Source organism: Sycon ciliatum, chromosome 2, assembly GCF_964019385.1.
Source record: "Sycon ciliatum chromosome 2, ocSycCili1.1, whole genome shotgun sequence".
NCBI lineage: Eukaryota > Metazoa > Porifera > Calcarea > Leucosolenida > Sycettidae > Sycon > Sycon ciliatum.
In genome coordinates this window covers 28024243-28037083 of record NC_088644.1, presented here as the reverse complement: position 1 = coordinate 28037083, position 12841 = coordinate 28024243, and the positions used below count along the sequence as shown (strand labels likewise).

Below are 12841 nucleotides of genomic sequence, written 5' to 3'. Positions count from 1 at the left end.
GAATTTCAGTGGTTGGTGCAACTCTTGCATGACCACATGCCAGACGATGCCAGTGTGTGGCGTGACCATGGTGACTGGCTTGTGCAACTCTTCCCCTTGCTGCAATCTACATGTACACAGATCTTCAGTACTGTTGCTGATTCTTGTCAATCGGCCATGCTAGTACTACTATTACTCTTGCGAACTCGAGGCACCTGGCTTTGTCAGCCCCGGTTTCAATCCACCCCAGCCCATGGCGCCGCTACAAAGGAGTGTTGTTGCCTGGACCACTCTGCACCGGGAAACAACTGCACATGACAATACTCCAGTGTCACCAGCACAGCTGCTACTGCAGTCACCCCTGCCAGGCTGTATCAGATTTGTATCAGAAAGAAAGAAAAGAAAATATGTTCCGTGCTGTGTCAGTACTCCTTGTCAGTCTGGTTCTAAAAATGTGTGGCTGTTCAAAATCTTTTCTAGTTGATGGACTCTAACGCATAACTTGTGCCCGCTGTTTCCCATGTTCTCAACTTAAAAACAGTTTTCCGATTGCATAAGACTAGAGTGCGGCGTTGCCTGCTGCGCACAGTGGCAGTACTCACCGGTGTGGGAGAGACAACAGCATACATGTCTGGTGAAGTTCCAGCAAACCGCTCGTCCACGCCTAGGCCGTGCGAGTTGCTGGCAGCCTCCTCAAACTGGGATGCGGCCTCGGTATGCACTGGAATCGGCGGCGGCGGGCCGTCCTCGTCCTCTTCCTCATCGTCAAAGCTCTGAAGAAAACTGGCTTGGTGCTGTGCATGAGAAATATCAAAGACAGTCACAGCATTCCTGCCAAGTACTGAGAGTGCTTTTTCTGGATCGCCACGGCAAAATCCCGGGATCAGCCTTGGTTTTTTGGGGTATGCCATATTTTTCCAAAATTTCTTTTTTCAATAATTATTGTTTTCAATGATGACACCAACACTTTGTGACATTATCGATTACAATTGTACTTGTACATGTAGATGATGATGATGATGATGATACACATCACATTTTACACATGTTCAAGACTCCAAAGAGGTTATTCAGGGACTGTTCATGGAAGGAGTACTAGTAGATCCACTGGTAACTTACTACAGCTGTGGTGGCACAGAGTCAATGAGGACAACTAGACAAGTCACTTGAAGTACTCCAAGCACAATGTCAACACTTGCTTCTTGTACAGAAACTTTCCGGATAATCGACAGGATTATTGGGATCGCGGAAGTTCATCCAAAAATGCGGGATAATCCCGACAGGAATATTGGGATACTTGTAGGTATGTCACAGTTAGCTGGAGTGAAAATCACAAAACCTAGTATTGTTACTATTGTACAATGGTGGTCAGCGCTGACAGTTAACGTTTGCATTCTAACTGTCTAAGCATGCACTGTTGTCGTTCAAGCCAGGCAAATGCTGTGAAAACTCACCTTGGCCGAAGCCGTCATCTCCTGCAGAAGTCGGAGCTCCTCTTCCTGCTCCTCCTGTGTCATTCCTCCAGCATCATCAATGTTGGTTACGGGACTAGCAGACGTTGGGCTGGTCGATACGGACCTCTTTGTTGGCGGTATCGGCGGTGCACCTTCCTTCTTTGGCTCAAGGCTTAGCGCTTGTTGCCCGTACGCCTGAAAGACAAAACGCCATAGAAGGAAAGCATTTTAAAATCAACATCGTGTTTTGTTTGATGGGCCGTTCGCCGATGTGACTTGGGTGGGTGAAATCTGGACGGCAAAATAGATATTCTGTTGGTCGGCAGGAGCAACGTCAGTTCTCCCCACAGCCAGGTGTAGCATTCATCAGACACCGACCGTCACACTCCATTTCCATGGGCAATTATCAAATACCCACCCAAGGTCCCGCTATCGGTCTGGCTGGAGGGGGAGACGGATGCCCAAACTCTTGCAGCAAGCGTACAAAAACAAAGTAACGAGCTCAGGAGAGTGCTTACCGTCCCACCCGCCACCGTAACATTCTGATAGAGGTCTTCCGGCGGTGGCGTGGGTAGCGCAGGTGCCGCCGGTTGCTGCTCCACGACACTTGCCTTGGACTTTGATGCTAGATAGGTTTTTACTAATTTGAGTACGGCTTTGTAAATCAGAACGTACTGATCCTGGAGGAAGAAAAGATCAACACATACATACCATGTAGGTTTAGGTCATGTACATTGCACAAGAAGCATGTATCACTCAGTATACTAGTACGGTATACAGAACACAGCAGTTAGTAAGAACTTACTGGTGAGTGCAGTATCTGTGCTTTCTCCATTAATATACCGTATTATCTCCAGTATAAGCTCTGGGCTTATATTGTTTCAACCACTCCAGACCCTGGGCTTATATTAGAGACTGGGCTTCTACTGTACTAAAGACTGGGCTTATACTATTTAAACCATCTGTTACCTGTACATTGGTCATCATTTTATATTACACCAGTAGCACAAAGCTTCCCACCAGGTATCGTGAATGCAGTTTTGTACTGCCTGGTTGTTATGTCTCTGACGTCATATTCTCTTATCATAATAATTATGTATAAAACGCTCATGCGTTGAAGGAGGGTACTAGTATGATGGACGTGGATGATGGACGTCTTTCCGGATAATAGATATTGGAACTGATAACTACTGTGTGCTCTGTAACTTCGAGTGTATTGTTAGTCTGGCAGCCAGCAGGGCGAAGACATAACACTGGTACACTGAGTTTGTTCTTTTTACCTCCGGGTCACAGACTTGTGCAACAATATGTGGGTATGTGACACTTTGTGATGTCAAACATGCATGGACATGATCCATACAGTTCTCCATTCTAAGCCCTGCGCTTATATTGGAGACTGCGCTTGTGTATCTTGGAAGCCCTCCCGGAGTGCGCTTGTAAGAGAGACTGGGCTTCTACAAGTGACTGAGCTTGTAATCATGAGATAACACGGTACGCATACATATTTCAATTCTTGAACCTCCTCCACTTGAAGAGCGGGATTATAATAGAGGTCATACGAATGATTTCATGGTGGTGGGTCAGCGGAACCGCTTATGGGCGCTATGTATGCAGCGTGAGTCGCTAGTGCAGAGCTGTGCCGACTGCCACGACTTCCGACCAAAGCATCTCAACTGATGATGTAATCGCATAACCGCCATGCCTCGTATCCATGCATGTCCTTTTCCTTTCTCTATAGGAGACATATTTTTATTCTGTGATTTTTCTAGTTTCATGCCCAGTTTGTCTCATAGCATTGTCTCTTTTCGAGTGATCATACATGTATGTACACAAGTTAAGCACAAACTCCAACCGGGAAGACATTTTCTTTTGGGAAAGGAGGTGGGTGCACGCCTATGTTGGAAACAGTCGTCCTTATGCATATCTATCCCATGCATGCGTGCAGTGTGATCATTGGAGGCTGTGCCGATGATACGCACTGCACATGTGTTCATGACAGAGACAACTCAGTATTGCTCCCGGATAAAATATACCCTATGAAAATGGCACAGGATGATCCTGGTTGGTCACGAGGCGGGGTACCATAACCTTTTGTGTAATCTCTTCTCTCTTCTTACAATACCACTCCAGCGTGACATTGCGGGTATGTGTGCACTCGCATGTACGTTACGTGCACTAATGTATGTGCAACGCGCAGTGCACTGGTGCGACCACGCGCCGGGAACGCCGCGGTACTACATTGAGCTAAGCAACAAAGACTGATGTCCACAGGGCTATTAAGGTTGGGAGGGACTCTCGCCGCTAACCTTGGTCTGCACCATGGACAGGCGCTGATGTCTGAACAAGGTCACAATGTCTAGGACGCTTACATCACTGTCGATCTGAAACAAACACACACACACACACACACACACATCAACAACAACACGTATTGACACAATAATGGAGTCAAGATGGAGAGCAAAGGATAAATTTATAGAAAAGAAAAAAGGACCAAGGAACTACAAGTTACGGTATAATGTCCACTAACACCATCAGCAGCTACTAAACAATAAGCTCATGCGATAACATTGCACAACACTGACTGACGGTACGTTCTACAACTAACTGGCTATGAGCTCTAGCACATCTTGGGTGCGCACTCCAACAACCTTCCAACTTAGAAGGTTCTAAGTTATTATGTTATCGCTTGGGCTGATTATTTAGTAGCTGCTGGTGGTGTTAGTGGACATTTTAGCATAACTTGTAGTTCCTTGGTCCTCAGTTTTCTTTTCTATAAATTGACACAATAGCTAGTACATATAAGGACCGCTAGCCAGGTACTGATTGTATAATAACAAGCACCCATACAAGCAGGTCTACAGACACTGATGGAGACTGAATTTACGTCTTCGTTGGATTCTTTGTATGGTAACCATGCTGAATCGGAGAAGTCCACATTGTAGGGACTAATCTGCACACAAATGACCAACATCACACACTCTCAGCAGTGATATGACATACACTGTACGCTGTACTTGGCTGTGCCACACATACCTCCTTGGCGTAATAATTCACAGTTCCCTCTCTCGCCGTGAATACGCCTAACGTATGTCTACTTCTGCACAGGGATAGATCATCACCGATCCATAGGGTAGAGCGGGGTGTGTGGTGTATAGGGTAGAGCGAGGTGTGTGGTGTATAGGGGGGTGTGTGGTGTATAGGGGTGTGTGTGGTGTATAGGGTAGAGCGGGGTGTGTGGTGTATAGGGGGGTGTGTGGTGTATAGGGGGGTGTGTGGTGTATAGGGGGGGTGTGGTGTGCAGGGGTGTGTGTGGTGTATAGGGGGGTGTGTGGTGTATAGGGGGGTGTGTGGTGTATAGGGGTGTGTGTGGTGTATAGGGGGGTGTGTGGTGTATAGGGGGGTGTGTGGTGTATAGGGGGGTGTGTGGTGTATAGGGGGGTGTGTGGTGTATAGGGGGTGTGTGGTGTATAGGGGGGTGTGTGGTGTATAGGGGGTGTGTGGTGTATAGGGGGGTGTGTGTGGTGTATAGGGGGGTGTGTGGTGTATAGGGGGGGGGGGGGGGGTGGTGTATAGGGGGGTGTGTGGTGTATAGGGGGGTGTGTGGTGTATGGGGTAGAACGGGGTGTGTGGTGTATAGGGGTGTGTGGTGTATAGCGGGGTGTGTGGTGTATAGGGGGTGTGTGGTGTATAGGGGTGTGTGGTGTATAGGGGTGTGTGGTGTATAGGGGTGTGTGGTGTGTGGTGTATAGGGTGTGTGGTGTATAGGGGTGTGTGGTGTATAGGGGTGTGTGGTGTATAGGGGGTGTGTGGTGTATAGGGGTGTGTGGTGTATAGGGGTGTGTGGTGTATAGGGGGTGTGTGGTGTATAGGGGTGTGTGGTGTATAGGGGTGTGTGGTGTATAGGGGTGTGTGGTGTGTGGTGTATAGGGGGAGGGGATGAAAAATACACCTACCTGTGATTCCAGTAGTTGCCATGCATAGTCCACTGCACAAACGGTACCTGTCCGTCCACAGCCAGCACTGCACACACAGGTTACCAAAGACATCATGCCGGAGTAGCAGGAACAACAACAGCAACAATGTGTTATGTCTATCCGAAAAGCATGAGGAAAGTAAAGAAAGGGGAAACTGCCAGCAAAGCGACACGGCCATGACCATCAGATTCTACTGACCATGCAGAAGCTTGACAATCTTCCGTGAACGTACACGCTAAACCATCAATGTACAATATCCGTTATGTACGACAGCACAAAGACAATATGCCACGCTGCAAACTGCAGCGCTGTTACATGCGCATAGCAGTTACAAGCACATTGAACAAGCTGCTGCAGTGGACTCAACCCAACCCACTGTCTCACCTGCAGTGTACTAAGATGGGTGGACAGTTGGTCGGCTGCTCTTTTCTAAATATCTGGATGAGATCGACGATGGGCTGTGCAGAGTCCGGCACACCATGATCGGGCCAGCTCTGGAAATGATACTGAAAGATACGACGGTGCTCCTAGATGAGGACGACAGTACGCAAAGAAAATACAGGCATGGAGCTACTAGCAAGCTGTAGGCTCTTCTGCAAGCAGACCAGACTAACACAGCACAGGTAGAGTTTTGATAACTCCAAAGTGTTGGCATCCAAGTCAACAATATGAACCACAGCAGAACATCTGTGCACAGAAATCCGATTCTAGGCGCAGCTCACCCCCTGATATTCAGCATCCAGAATGCGAATTGATATCTCATCAGCCTGGCTCTCGTCCACCTGAAAGGAAGAATCACAAGAACAAAACCCAGATCATCAACAGCCACGGCAAGACTGAGCAACAAGACAAATATCAGTGACAGCGGTGATAACAATAAGTCATAAACAAATGGAAGCACATTGATCAATGTGTCTGTACTAAGGCCGTTTCAACTAGAAGCAGTAAATCAATGACCCTAGAACTTGGGAAGAATATTCCTGGAGAAGCCCTGGAGAGATACATGTAACGTTAACATGTGCGTAATATGAGCTGCCTACACATCAACCATTAGGGAAGTTGGTTTTGAGGTGAGAACACCTGTAAAGAGTACTGTGGCAGAGAGAGAGAGAGAGAGAGAGAGAGAGAGAGAGAGAGAGAGAGAGAGAGAGAGAGAGAGAGAGAGAGAGAGAGAGAGAGAGAGAGAGAGAGAGAGAAAGAGAGAGAGAGAGAGAGAGAGAGAGAGAGAGAGAGAGAGAGAGAGAGAGAGAGAGAGAGAGAGAGAGAGAGAGAGAGAGAGAGAGAGAGAGAGAGAGAGAGAGAGAGAGAGAGAGAGAGAGAAGAGAGAGAGAGAGAGAGAGAGAGAGAGAGAGAGAGAGGCCCAAAAGCACAGATGAGCTACATTGTATGGTAGATTGACGACCAGACTAAACGGCTATGTGTATGCACTGAGCAATACAATGTGGCTAACCATTCTGATTGTCACACCAGCATGAACGACAACAGGCTCGGCTGCATCCGCCCAGTACTTGGCACACTTTTTCTGCAAGCACAGAGACACACACACACGGAGCAGACCAACTGTATGTGTGAAACTTGTAGCACCTAGTACCGTCAAGTGCAGCTGCAACTGAAAGATTGGCGATGGCATCATCGAGTCCCGGGTGCAGCACAAGTACAGAAAGGACGCATCTCCGCAAAACACCTCAGGTTGGCAGCAGATGCAAACCTGAACACTGTACACTCAGCTACAGGTCAAGAATCAAGACTAGGAGCTTGGCGTTGCGGGTTGGGCAGGAAAGGGCGGTTCAGGTGAGTGCTTGAACACTGCGGCCCTAAATAATGCCGGGTAGTTACTAACTATGGTGAGCTTACCTAAACAAAAAGTCTCTAACACCTCCTTGCCCTAGTGCCGGGAACGAATACGGTTCCCTCACTAGCACACTACTACTTAGCTTTGCGTACAGCTCCCCAGGACCATTTACAAGAAAGACATGCCAATGTGATGTCCACAAGCAAGAATCATGACGCAAGCCAGGCTCCACTTTAAACCTTCGCCTTACCTTGCCAAGCTCCACTTCTTTGCATACCATTACAACAGTCTGCACAAACACACCCAAGGCAATAGACAAGGACATTGGTGGTGACATACTCAAAACCCGGTACAGCACTGAGCAGTCAACAGCGCTGACACCACTCCACGGTCAATAGCAAAAATCGTGTTGACAGACTTTGTGATCATCTTAGCACAGGGACACACTATTTTAAGGGTACAATGCACAACTAAAGGCAATATCCCCTGCTAGCTTCAGGTTACTGTGAATAATGCAAGCTGGCAAGAGGCATCGCATATGAAGGAAAGGAAGGGAGCGCCAGTGCACAGAGGTTTCAAGGGAAACAAAGGTGCGAGTCCGCGCACATGCCGGAGGTGTGCTCAGACTGTGTAAGGGTAGAGAGAAGTTCATAGCGGCCTTCACAGCAACAGTGCAACAACCTTCCAACAACTGCTTGCCGTGCCAGTTATTGCGAACCTTGCCTTAAATCAATGCCAACGCTGGTAATACTAGAAAGTGCTGTTTTGAAATATCCCAGGCGTATCGCAGTGTGATGTTCACAGCTAGTGTGCATGTGCATGTGCATGGTTAGGTGGGTGTTGTCACTCACTGCTAGTACTTGTCAGGTGTATGAACTATGATGTTTACCACTCACGGCTATCTGGCCAGGCCTGTCAGCACTTTACCACATTTCGGGGACACAATCGCACACACACACATGTGCACACCCCCCCCCCCCAAAAAAAACACCCACACACCCATCCACCCACATGCCCCCCCCCCCCCCCCCCCCACACACACACTGACACACACGTGCAGACGCACACGCGCAGACACTTCACAAGGACAATTAAGGATGAGAAGTGGCTACAGTCAGACCTCGTTTATCCGGATCCCTCGCCATCCGGAAGAAAATCGTTGGATACCGATTTACAGCATATGCCATGCACACATACAGTATGTGTGTTCGATTTATCCGGTTCCCTCGCCTATCCGGATAATTTGTTGAAAACGGATGTGTGCGGTTAAGCGAGGTCTGACTGTATACCATGGGCCCCGTGAGCCTGACCTGGTGTGACGGCCCTGACATACCTTGATTCCATACTCCCACAGCATCCTCCAATAGTCACTGACTGTGGCAGTCAGAGGTCCCATGGCGGCAATGTAGCCATTATCTCCGTTAACATCCTGACCAGGCATGACAAGAAAAAGCAAATATCTGAAAAAAGGGGTGAATTGCAATCGTTGAATCCACTGAGTCACAACGTGTACACTGAGTACCACACAATATACTGTGTACACTGGTATACTCATACACATACCCATGTATGTCCATGCACCACACTACCTAATCGGGACTCTGCCATGCACAAGTAGTCATGCTGAGTAGCGGCTAACCGGCTTACCTGGAGAAAGCTGGCATTGATGTAGTCGCTTCCCTCTTCGTGCGTGGGCGTCAGCGCTACCCGACAGAAATCAACTGCAGCAACAACAGCAGCAGGAGCAGGAGCAGCAACATCAGCAGCATCAACAGCAGCAACCACAGCAATACCGCTGTTGCAATAATCACGGTAAATGACAAAACAATCATGGCGGCGGTGACGATGACGCCAGCAGTGCACTGACACCATGAAAGACATTGCCAACATTGCTACTTTTGAACCAATTGCCAAAGGAATATGAGTACAATAAAATTGTACACAATGGATCAACAACCAGTGAGCTTAGTAATCAGTAGCCATGCCCAAGGCAAGAATGGAGAAGTTTTGCTCACTGAATACCACTAGTACAGTGAAACCTGTCTAAGACGACTGCTCAAGGTCAATGGACCTTCACTGTGACATGTGATCTCTGTTACCACCCCGGGTCTCCTTATCCAGGGTCATTTGACTGGAAATAGCATCCCGGCTTGGTCTTGGTTTCAGTGGTCTATATGGACAGGTGGTTGCCTTATCCAAGTGGTCGCCTTGACAGGTTTTACTGTAGTTCTGTATGACTACAGAAAACACAAGGTATCGGCAGTCTAACAAACTGAAACACAAGGTATCCGCGGCAGTCTAGCTAACTGAGCCTTCCAGGACCAGTGAGGGAGGAAACATACGTTACCATCGGCCACAGATATAAGGGCGTATATGATTCTATGAAAGGGCCATCTCAATGAAGAAACTCACAAGGTAAAATGTCCTTGTAGCGATTCTTCTTCTTGTTGCATTCCAGACGGCCATCTTTGACAGGATACTCTGGACTGTCCTTGATGCGAAGCTGCAGGTCTTTGATGCTCTGTGTACACAATGACAAAGAAGACCAGAACAGCAATGGTAACCGAGCCCAAACACGTAACACACACACACGCACGCACACACACGCGCACACACACACACGCACACATGCGCACATGCACACACACACACACATACACAGACATACACACACACACACAAACATACACATTGACAAACACACTGGAGGATATGCATTCTAATATGAGACAAAACCAGTGACCTCGTTGCCACGGATACCACTGGCTAAAATGACCTGTGTACAATCGGCATGCTACTTCTCCTGTAAGTGAAAAGTGGGAAGGACAATAGCCTACCCCAGGCAGGCTGATCATGAAGCTCAACAGAAAACACGGAAGACACTGATAACAGTACACATCAGTGATAGTCACAGTGAGTACCCTCTAGGTTTACATTGTTCATTATGACTCTCTAAACTTCCTATGAGGAATTGCAATGTACTTCATGCTGTGTATCTGATCCAGCATAGAGCTGTATCTCTGTAAGTACTCTAATTTCAGAAACTTTCGGTGCTCAATATTTTCGGTATGAGGGCAACAGGCTAGGTTAGGTGAACATAAATTTTCGGTACAGAGAAGCAGTTCCCTATTGGATTATGTGTGTTAGTGTTTGTTCGGTGTATTGAAATTTTACTTGTAGGTGTGAAACAGACGCACCGAAAGTACCGAAAATAAAAGAAAATTTGTGAAATTACAGTAGTCTTCTTTTAGTGCATACTATCAAAGGTTCAGCAAAGGTGTTCAGCAAAGGTGTTCAGCAAAGGTGTTCAGCAAAGGTGGACTCCTTTACTGAACCTTTGATAGTATACAAGTCCAGCCATAAGTAACGCCTCGTTCAATTATTCATGGCAAGTTATTTGGTTAATTTAAAATTGAACTACGGCTTTTAATACTCCCCTTGTCACTCAGAAATCATGTAAATCCTCCGCTGCTCAATCCACAGGAACACCGTTATGCAAAAGTAATCATCTTCCTGAACGTGAAATATGTGGAATATGTGGCAACCCTATATATAGTCACAGACGACCTTCCGGATCTTCTCCTGAGTTCTGAGACAAGTTCCGTTTTTTAGACCGTGGCCCTATCCAAGTGTTCAGGCCGAGGGCTGGCCACACCACTGCCGGCCCACCAATGCGGACACATGCGTGGAATACAGGTGAATTATCAACTCACACTGCAGTAACAGTGATTTGTCAATGGCCATGTATGTTGTCCAATAGACCGCTGATTAGTTGGTGATGATTTCAACGGTACGTTTGGCAAATTTTAATAAGCCATGTGTCTGGAATTCCGAATCACTGGGATAATTTATTGCACTGGAGGGGGGGGGGGGGCAACACATGCATGATCACCAGGCAGTACTACTGGTGCAGGGGCTATAGTTCAGGTGGTGGTGCAGATGGAGCGGCGCTGTGGCGACTGGTGTTCGCCAGACAGGCTGCAGCACTGTCTCAGCCAGTCATGAGTTTCCCCACCTGTACTGGGTAGGTGTTTGATGCGATACACTGACACAATTGATTCAGCACAGGCACAACTTACTTCTACATGACCCTCTCACACAACATGGTCATGAAAGCAGCACTGCAACAACTGGCAGTGATCCGGGCCACCACCTGTGCTAGTATTGTAGTAACAGTAACAGTAACAGTAACACTGAATCCATGGACACAGTAGTAGGCATTGCTGCTGCGTAGTAGAATGACTATGTGTTGTAGGACTGGTGCCACACATAGACAGCAGCCCAGCTGTAAAGATTACAGATGTGTACAAGTGCCAATCATTTCCGAAAAACTGGGCTCTTCCCATGCCAAATAATTTAATTGGCCACTGCGTTCACCATAAGTCATCCTCTGCTGCCCATATCAGAATGATCTGCTTTTCTATTTTAGGGACCGTTTGGCCTTTGGATGGCAGGGAAATGTGGGAACTTGTGACCAATTTGCACAGAACCGTGTCTTCTGTTACGCGTACAAGTGTGTGTGCGTGCGTGTGTACATGTGTGTTTGTGTGCAACCAATGCGTATGTTCATACACGTCCATGTCGCTGTGCTCTCAGGCCAGGGGCATGCGTGTACAGTACAGGCACAGAACATTAGCTTACACCCCCCAGAAAACAGTTCTGAACTAACGACATGACAGTGACGAGTTTTGTACTGCTTTTTAGCCTCCTATGCCTATGGTCCAGACTACTACTACTACTACTACTACTACTACTACTTACTAGTACTCGTACATGCTATTTCCAAGTATTACTCAATTATTCATCATATCAGATTACTATCGAGTATCGATATAATAATAATTATAATTATTATCATCAGTACAGTAAGTTTGTGACAAGCCAATGCCAAAGCTGAGGAGCATTCAGTAATCATGGTAATAGCATCATGCAAGTGGGGGGGAGCTGTTGCGCTCCAAGCTGCAGGGCAGGATGCTTCGTTGTTGGAAAGGGAGGTTGTCGGTCGCAGGTCTGCGGAAGGGTCATGGAGCATTGGAGGCTGTACTTAGCCATAACTAGACAGCAGCATGGGGGATCAGTTGGAGACAATCGGCACACGAAACCCGGGAAAGCCAGTCTTCCTGGCTTTGTCGCGCTTCTATCCCACAGTCGATCACTGCATGTGGCCAGCTGGACGTTGCGAAATGAACTACACCGCGGCCCTGAAATTATGACACGGACGCACAACTCACCTTGTATTCGCGATCAAAGCCGTCGTCTCCGTTCTCGTCCTTCTGGGTTAGATTGCGCACATGGTTGACAAAAGCGCGCAGCTTCTCCCTGGATGGCATCGTGAGTGACTGCCACTAGCAACCTGGGTAGTCGTTACTACAACTTGTGCTCAGAGCAGCATACTCGTATCGCCGCAGAGAGGGGCCAACTCTAAGCTACAAAAGGGACTGCATCCAACTTTGCAAACTCCACACGCAAAACGCTAGGACTACTATCGATCGGACAGCGAGCGGACGCCGAAGCGAGTCAGTGAGCACTGGTAAAGACTCAGTCAAGCTAGCTAGAGTATCCACATCCACCTCAAGAAACAGTCTGTCGAGTGTCGAGTGCAGACCAACACTACCATAATGACTCTCATGTGTGATGCT

The 12841-nt window shown here is 47.6% G+C and overlaps 1 protein-coding gene across 1 annotated transcript in view; it reads right to left on the bottom strand.

Moving 5' to 3' along the window:
* LOC135809512 (tyrosine-protein phosphatase non-receptor type 12-like) overlaps window positions 1–12841 on the bottom strand; it is a 35022-nt gene extending 22181 nt beyond the window's left edge. The window contains exons 1-13 of the mRNA XM_065322871.1: window positions 12434–12841; window positions 9615–9723; window positions 8850–8923; window positions 8536–8631; window positions 7453–7491; window positions 6861–6932; window positions 6133–6192; window positions 5795–5937; window positions 5390–5456; window positions 3740–3814; window positions 1952–2113; window positions 1434–1628; window positions 582–773 (exon numbers count right to left, since the gene is read on the bottom strand). Coding sequence (XP_065178943.1) covers window positions 582–773; window positions 1434–1628; window positions 1952–2113; window positions 3740–3814; window positions 5390–5456; window positions 5795–5937; window positions 6133–6192; window positions 6861–6932; window positions 7453–7491; window positions 8536–8631; window positions 8850–8923; window positions 9615–9723; window positions 12434–12532 — 1383 coding nt within the window. The 5' untranslated portion in view covers window positions 12533–12841. The remainder of the gene's footprint in view (window positions 1–581; window positions 774–1433; window positions 1629–1951; window positions 2114–3739; window positions 3815–5389; window positions 5457–5794; window positions 5938–6132; window positions 6193–6860; window positions 6933–7452; window positions 7492–8535; window positions 8632–8849; window positions 8924–9614; window positions 9724–12433) is intronic.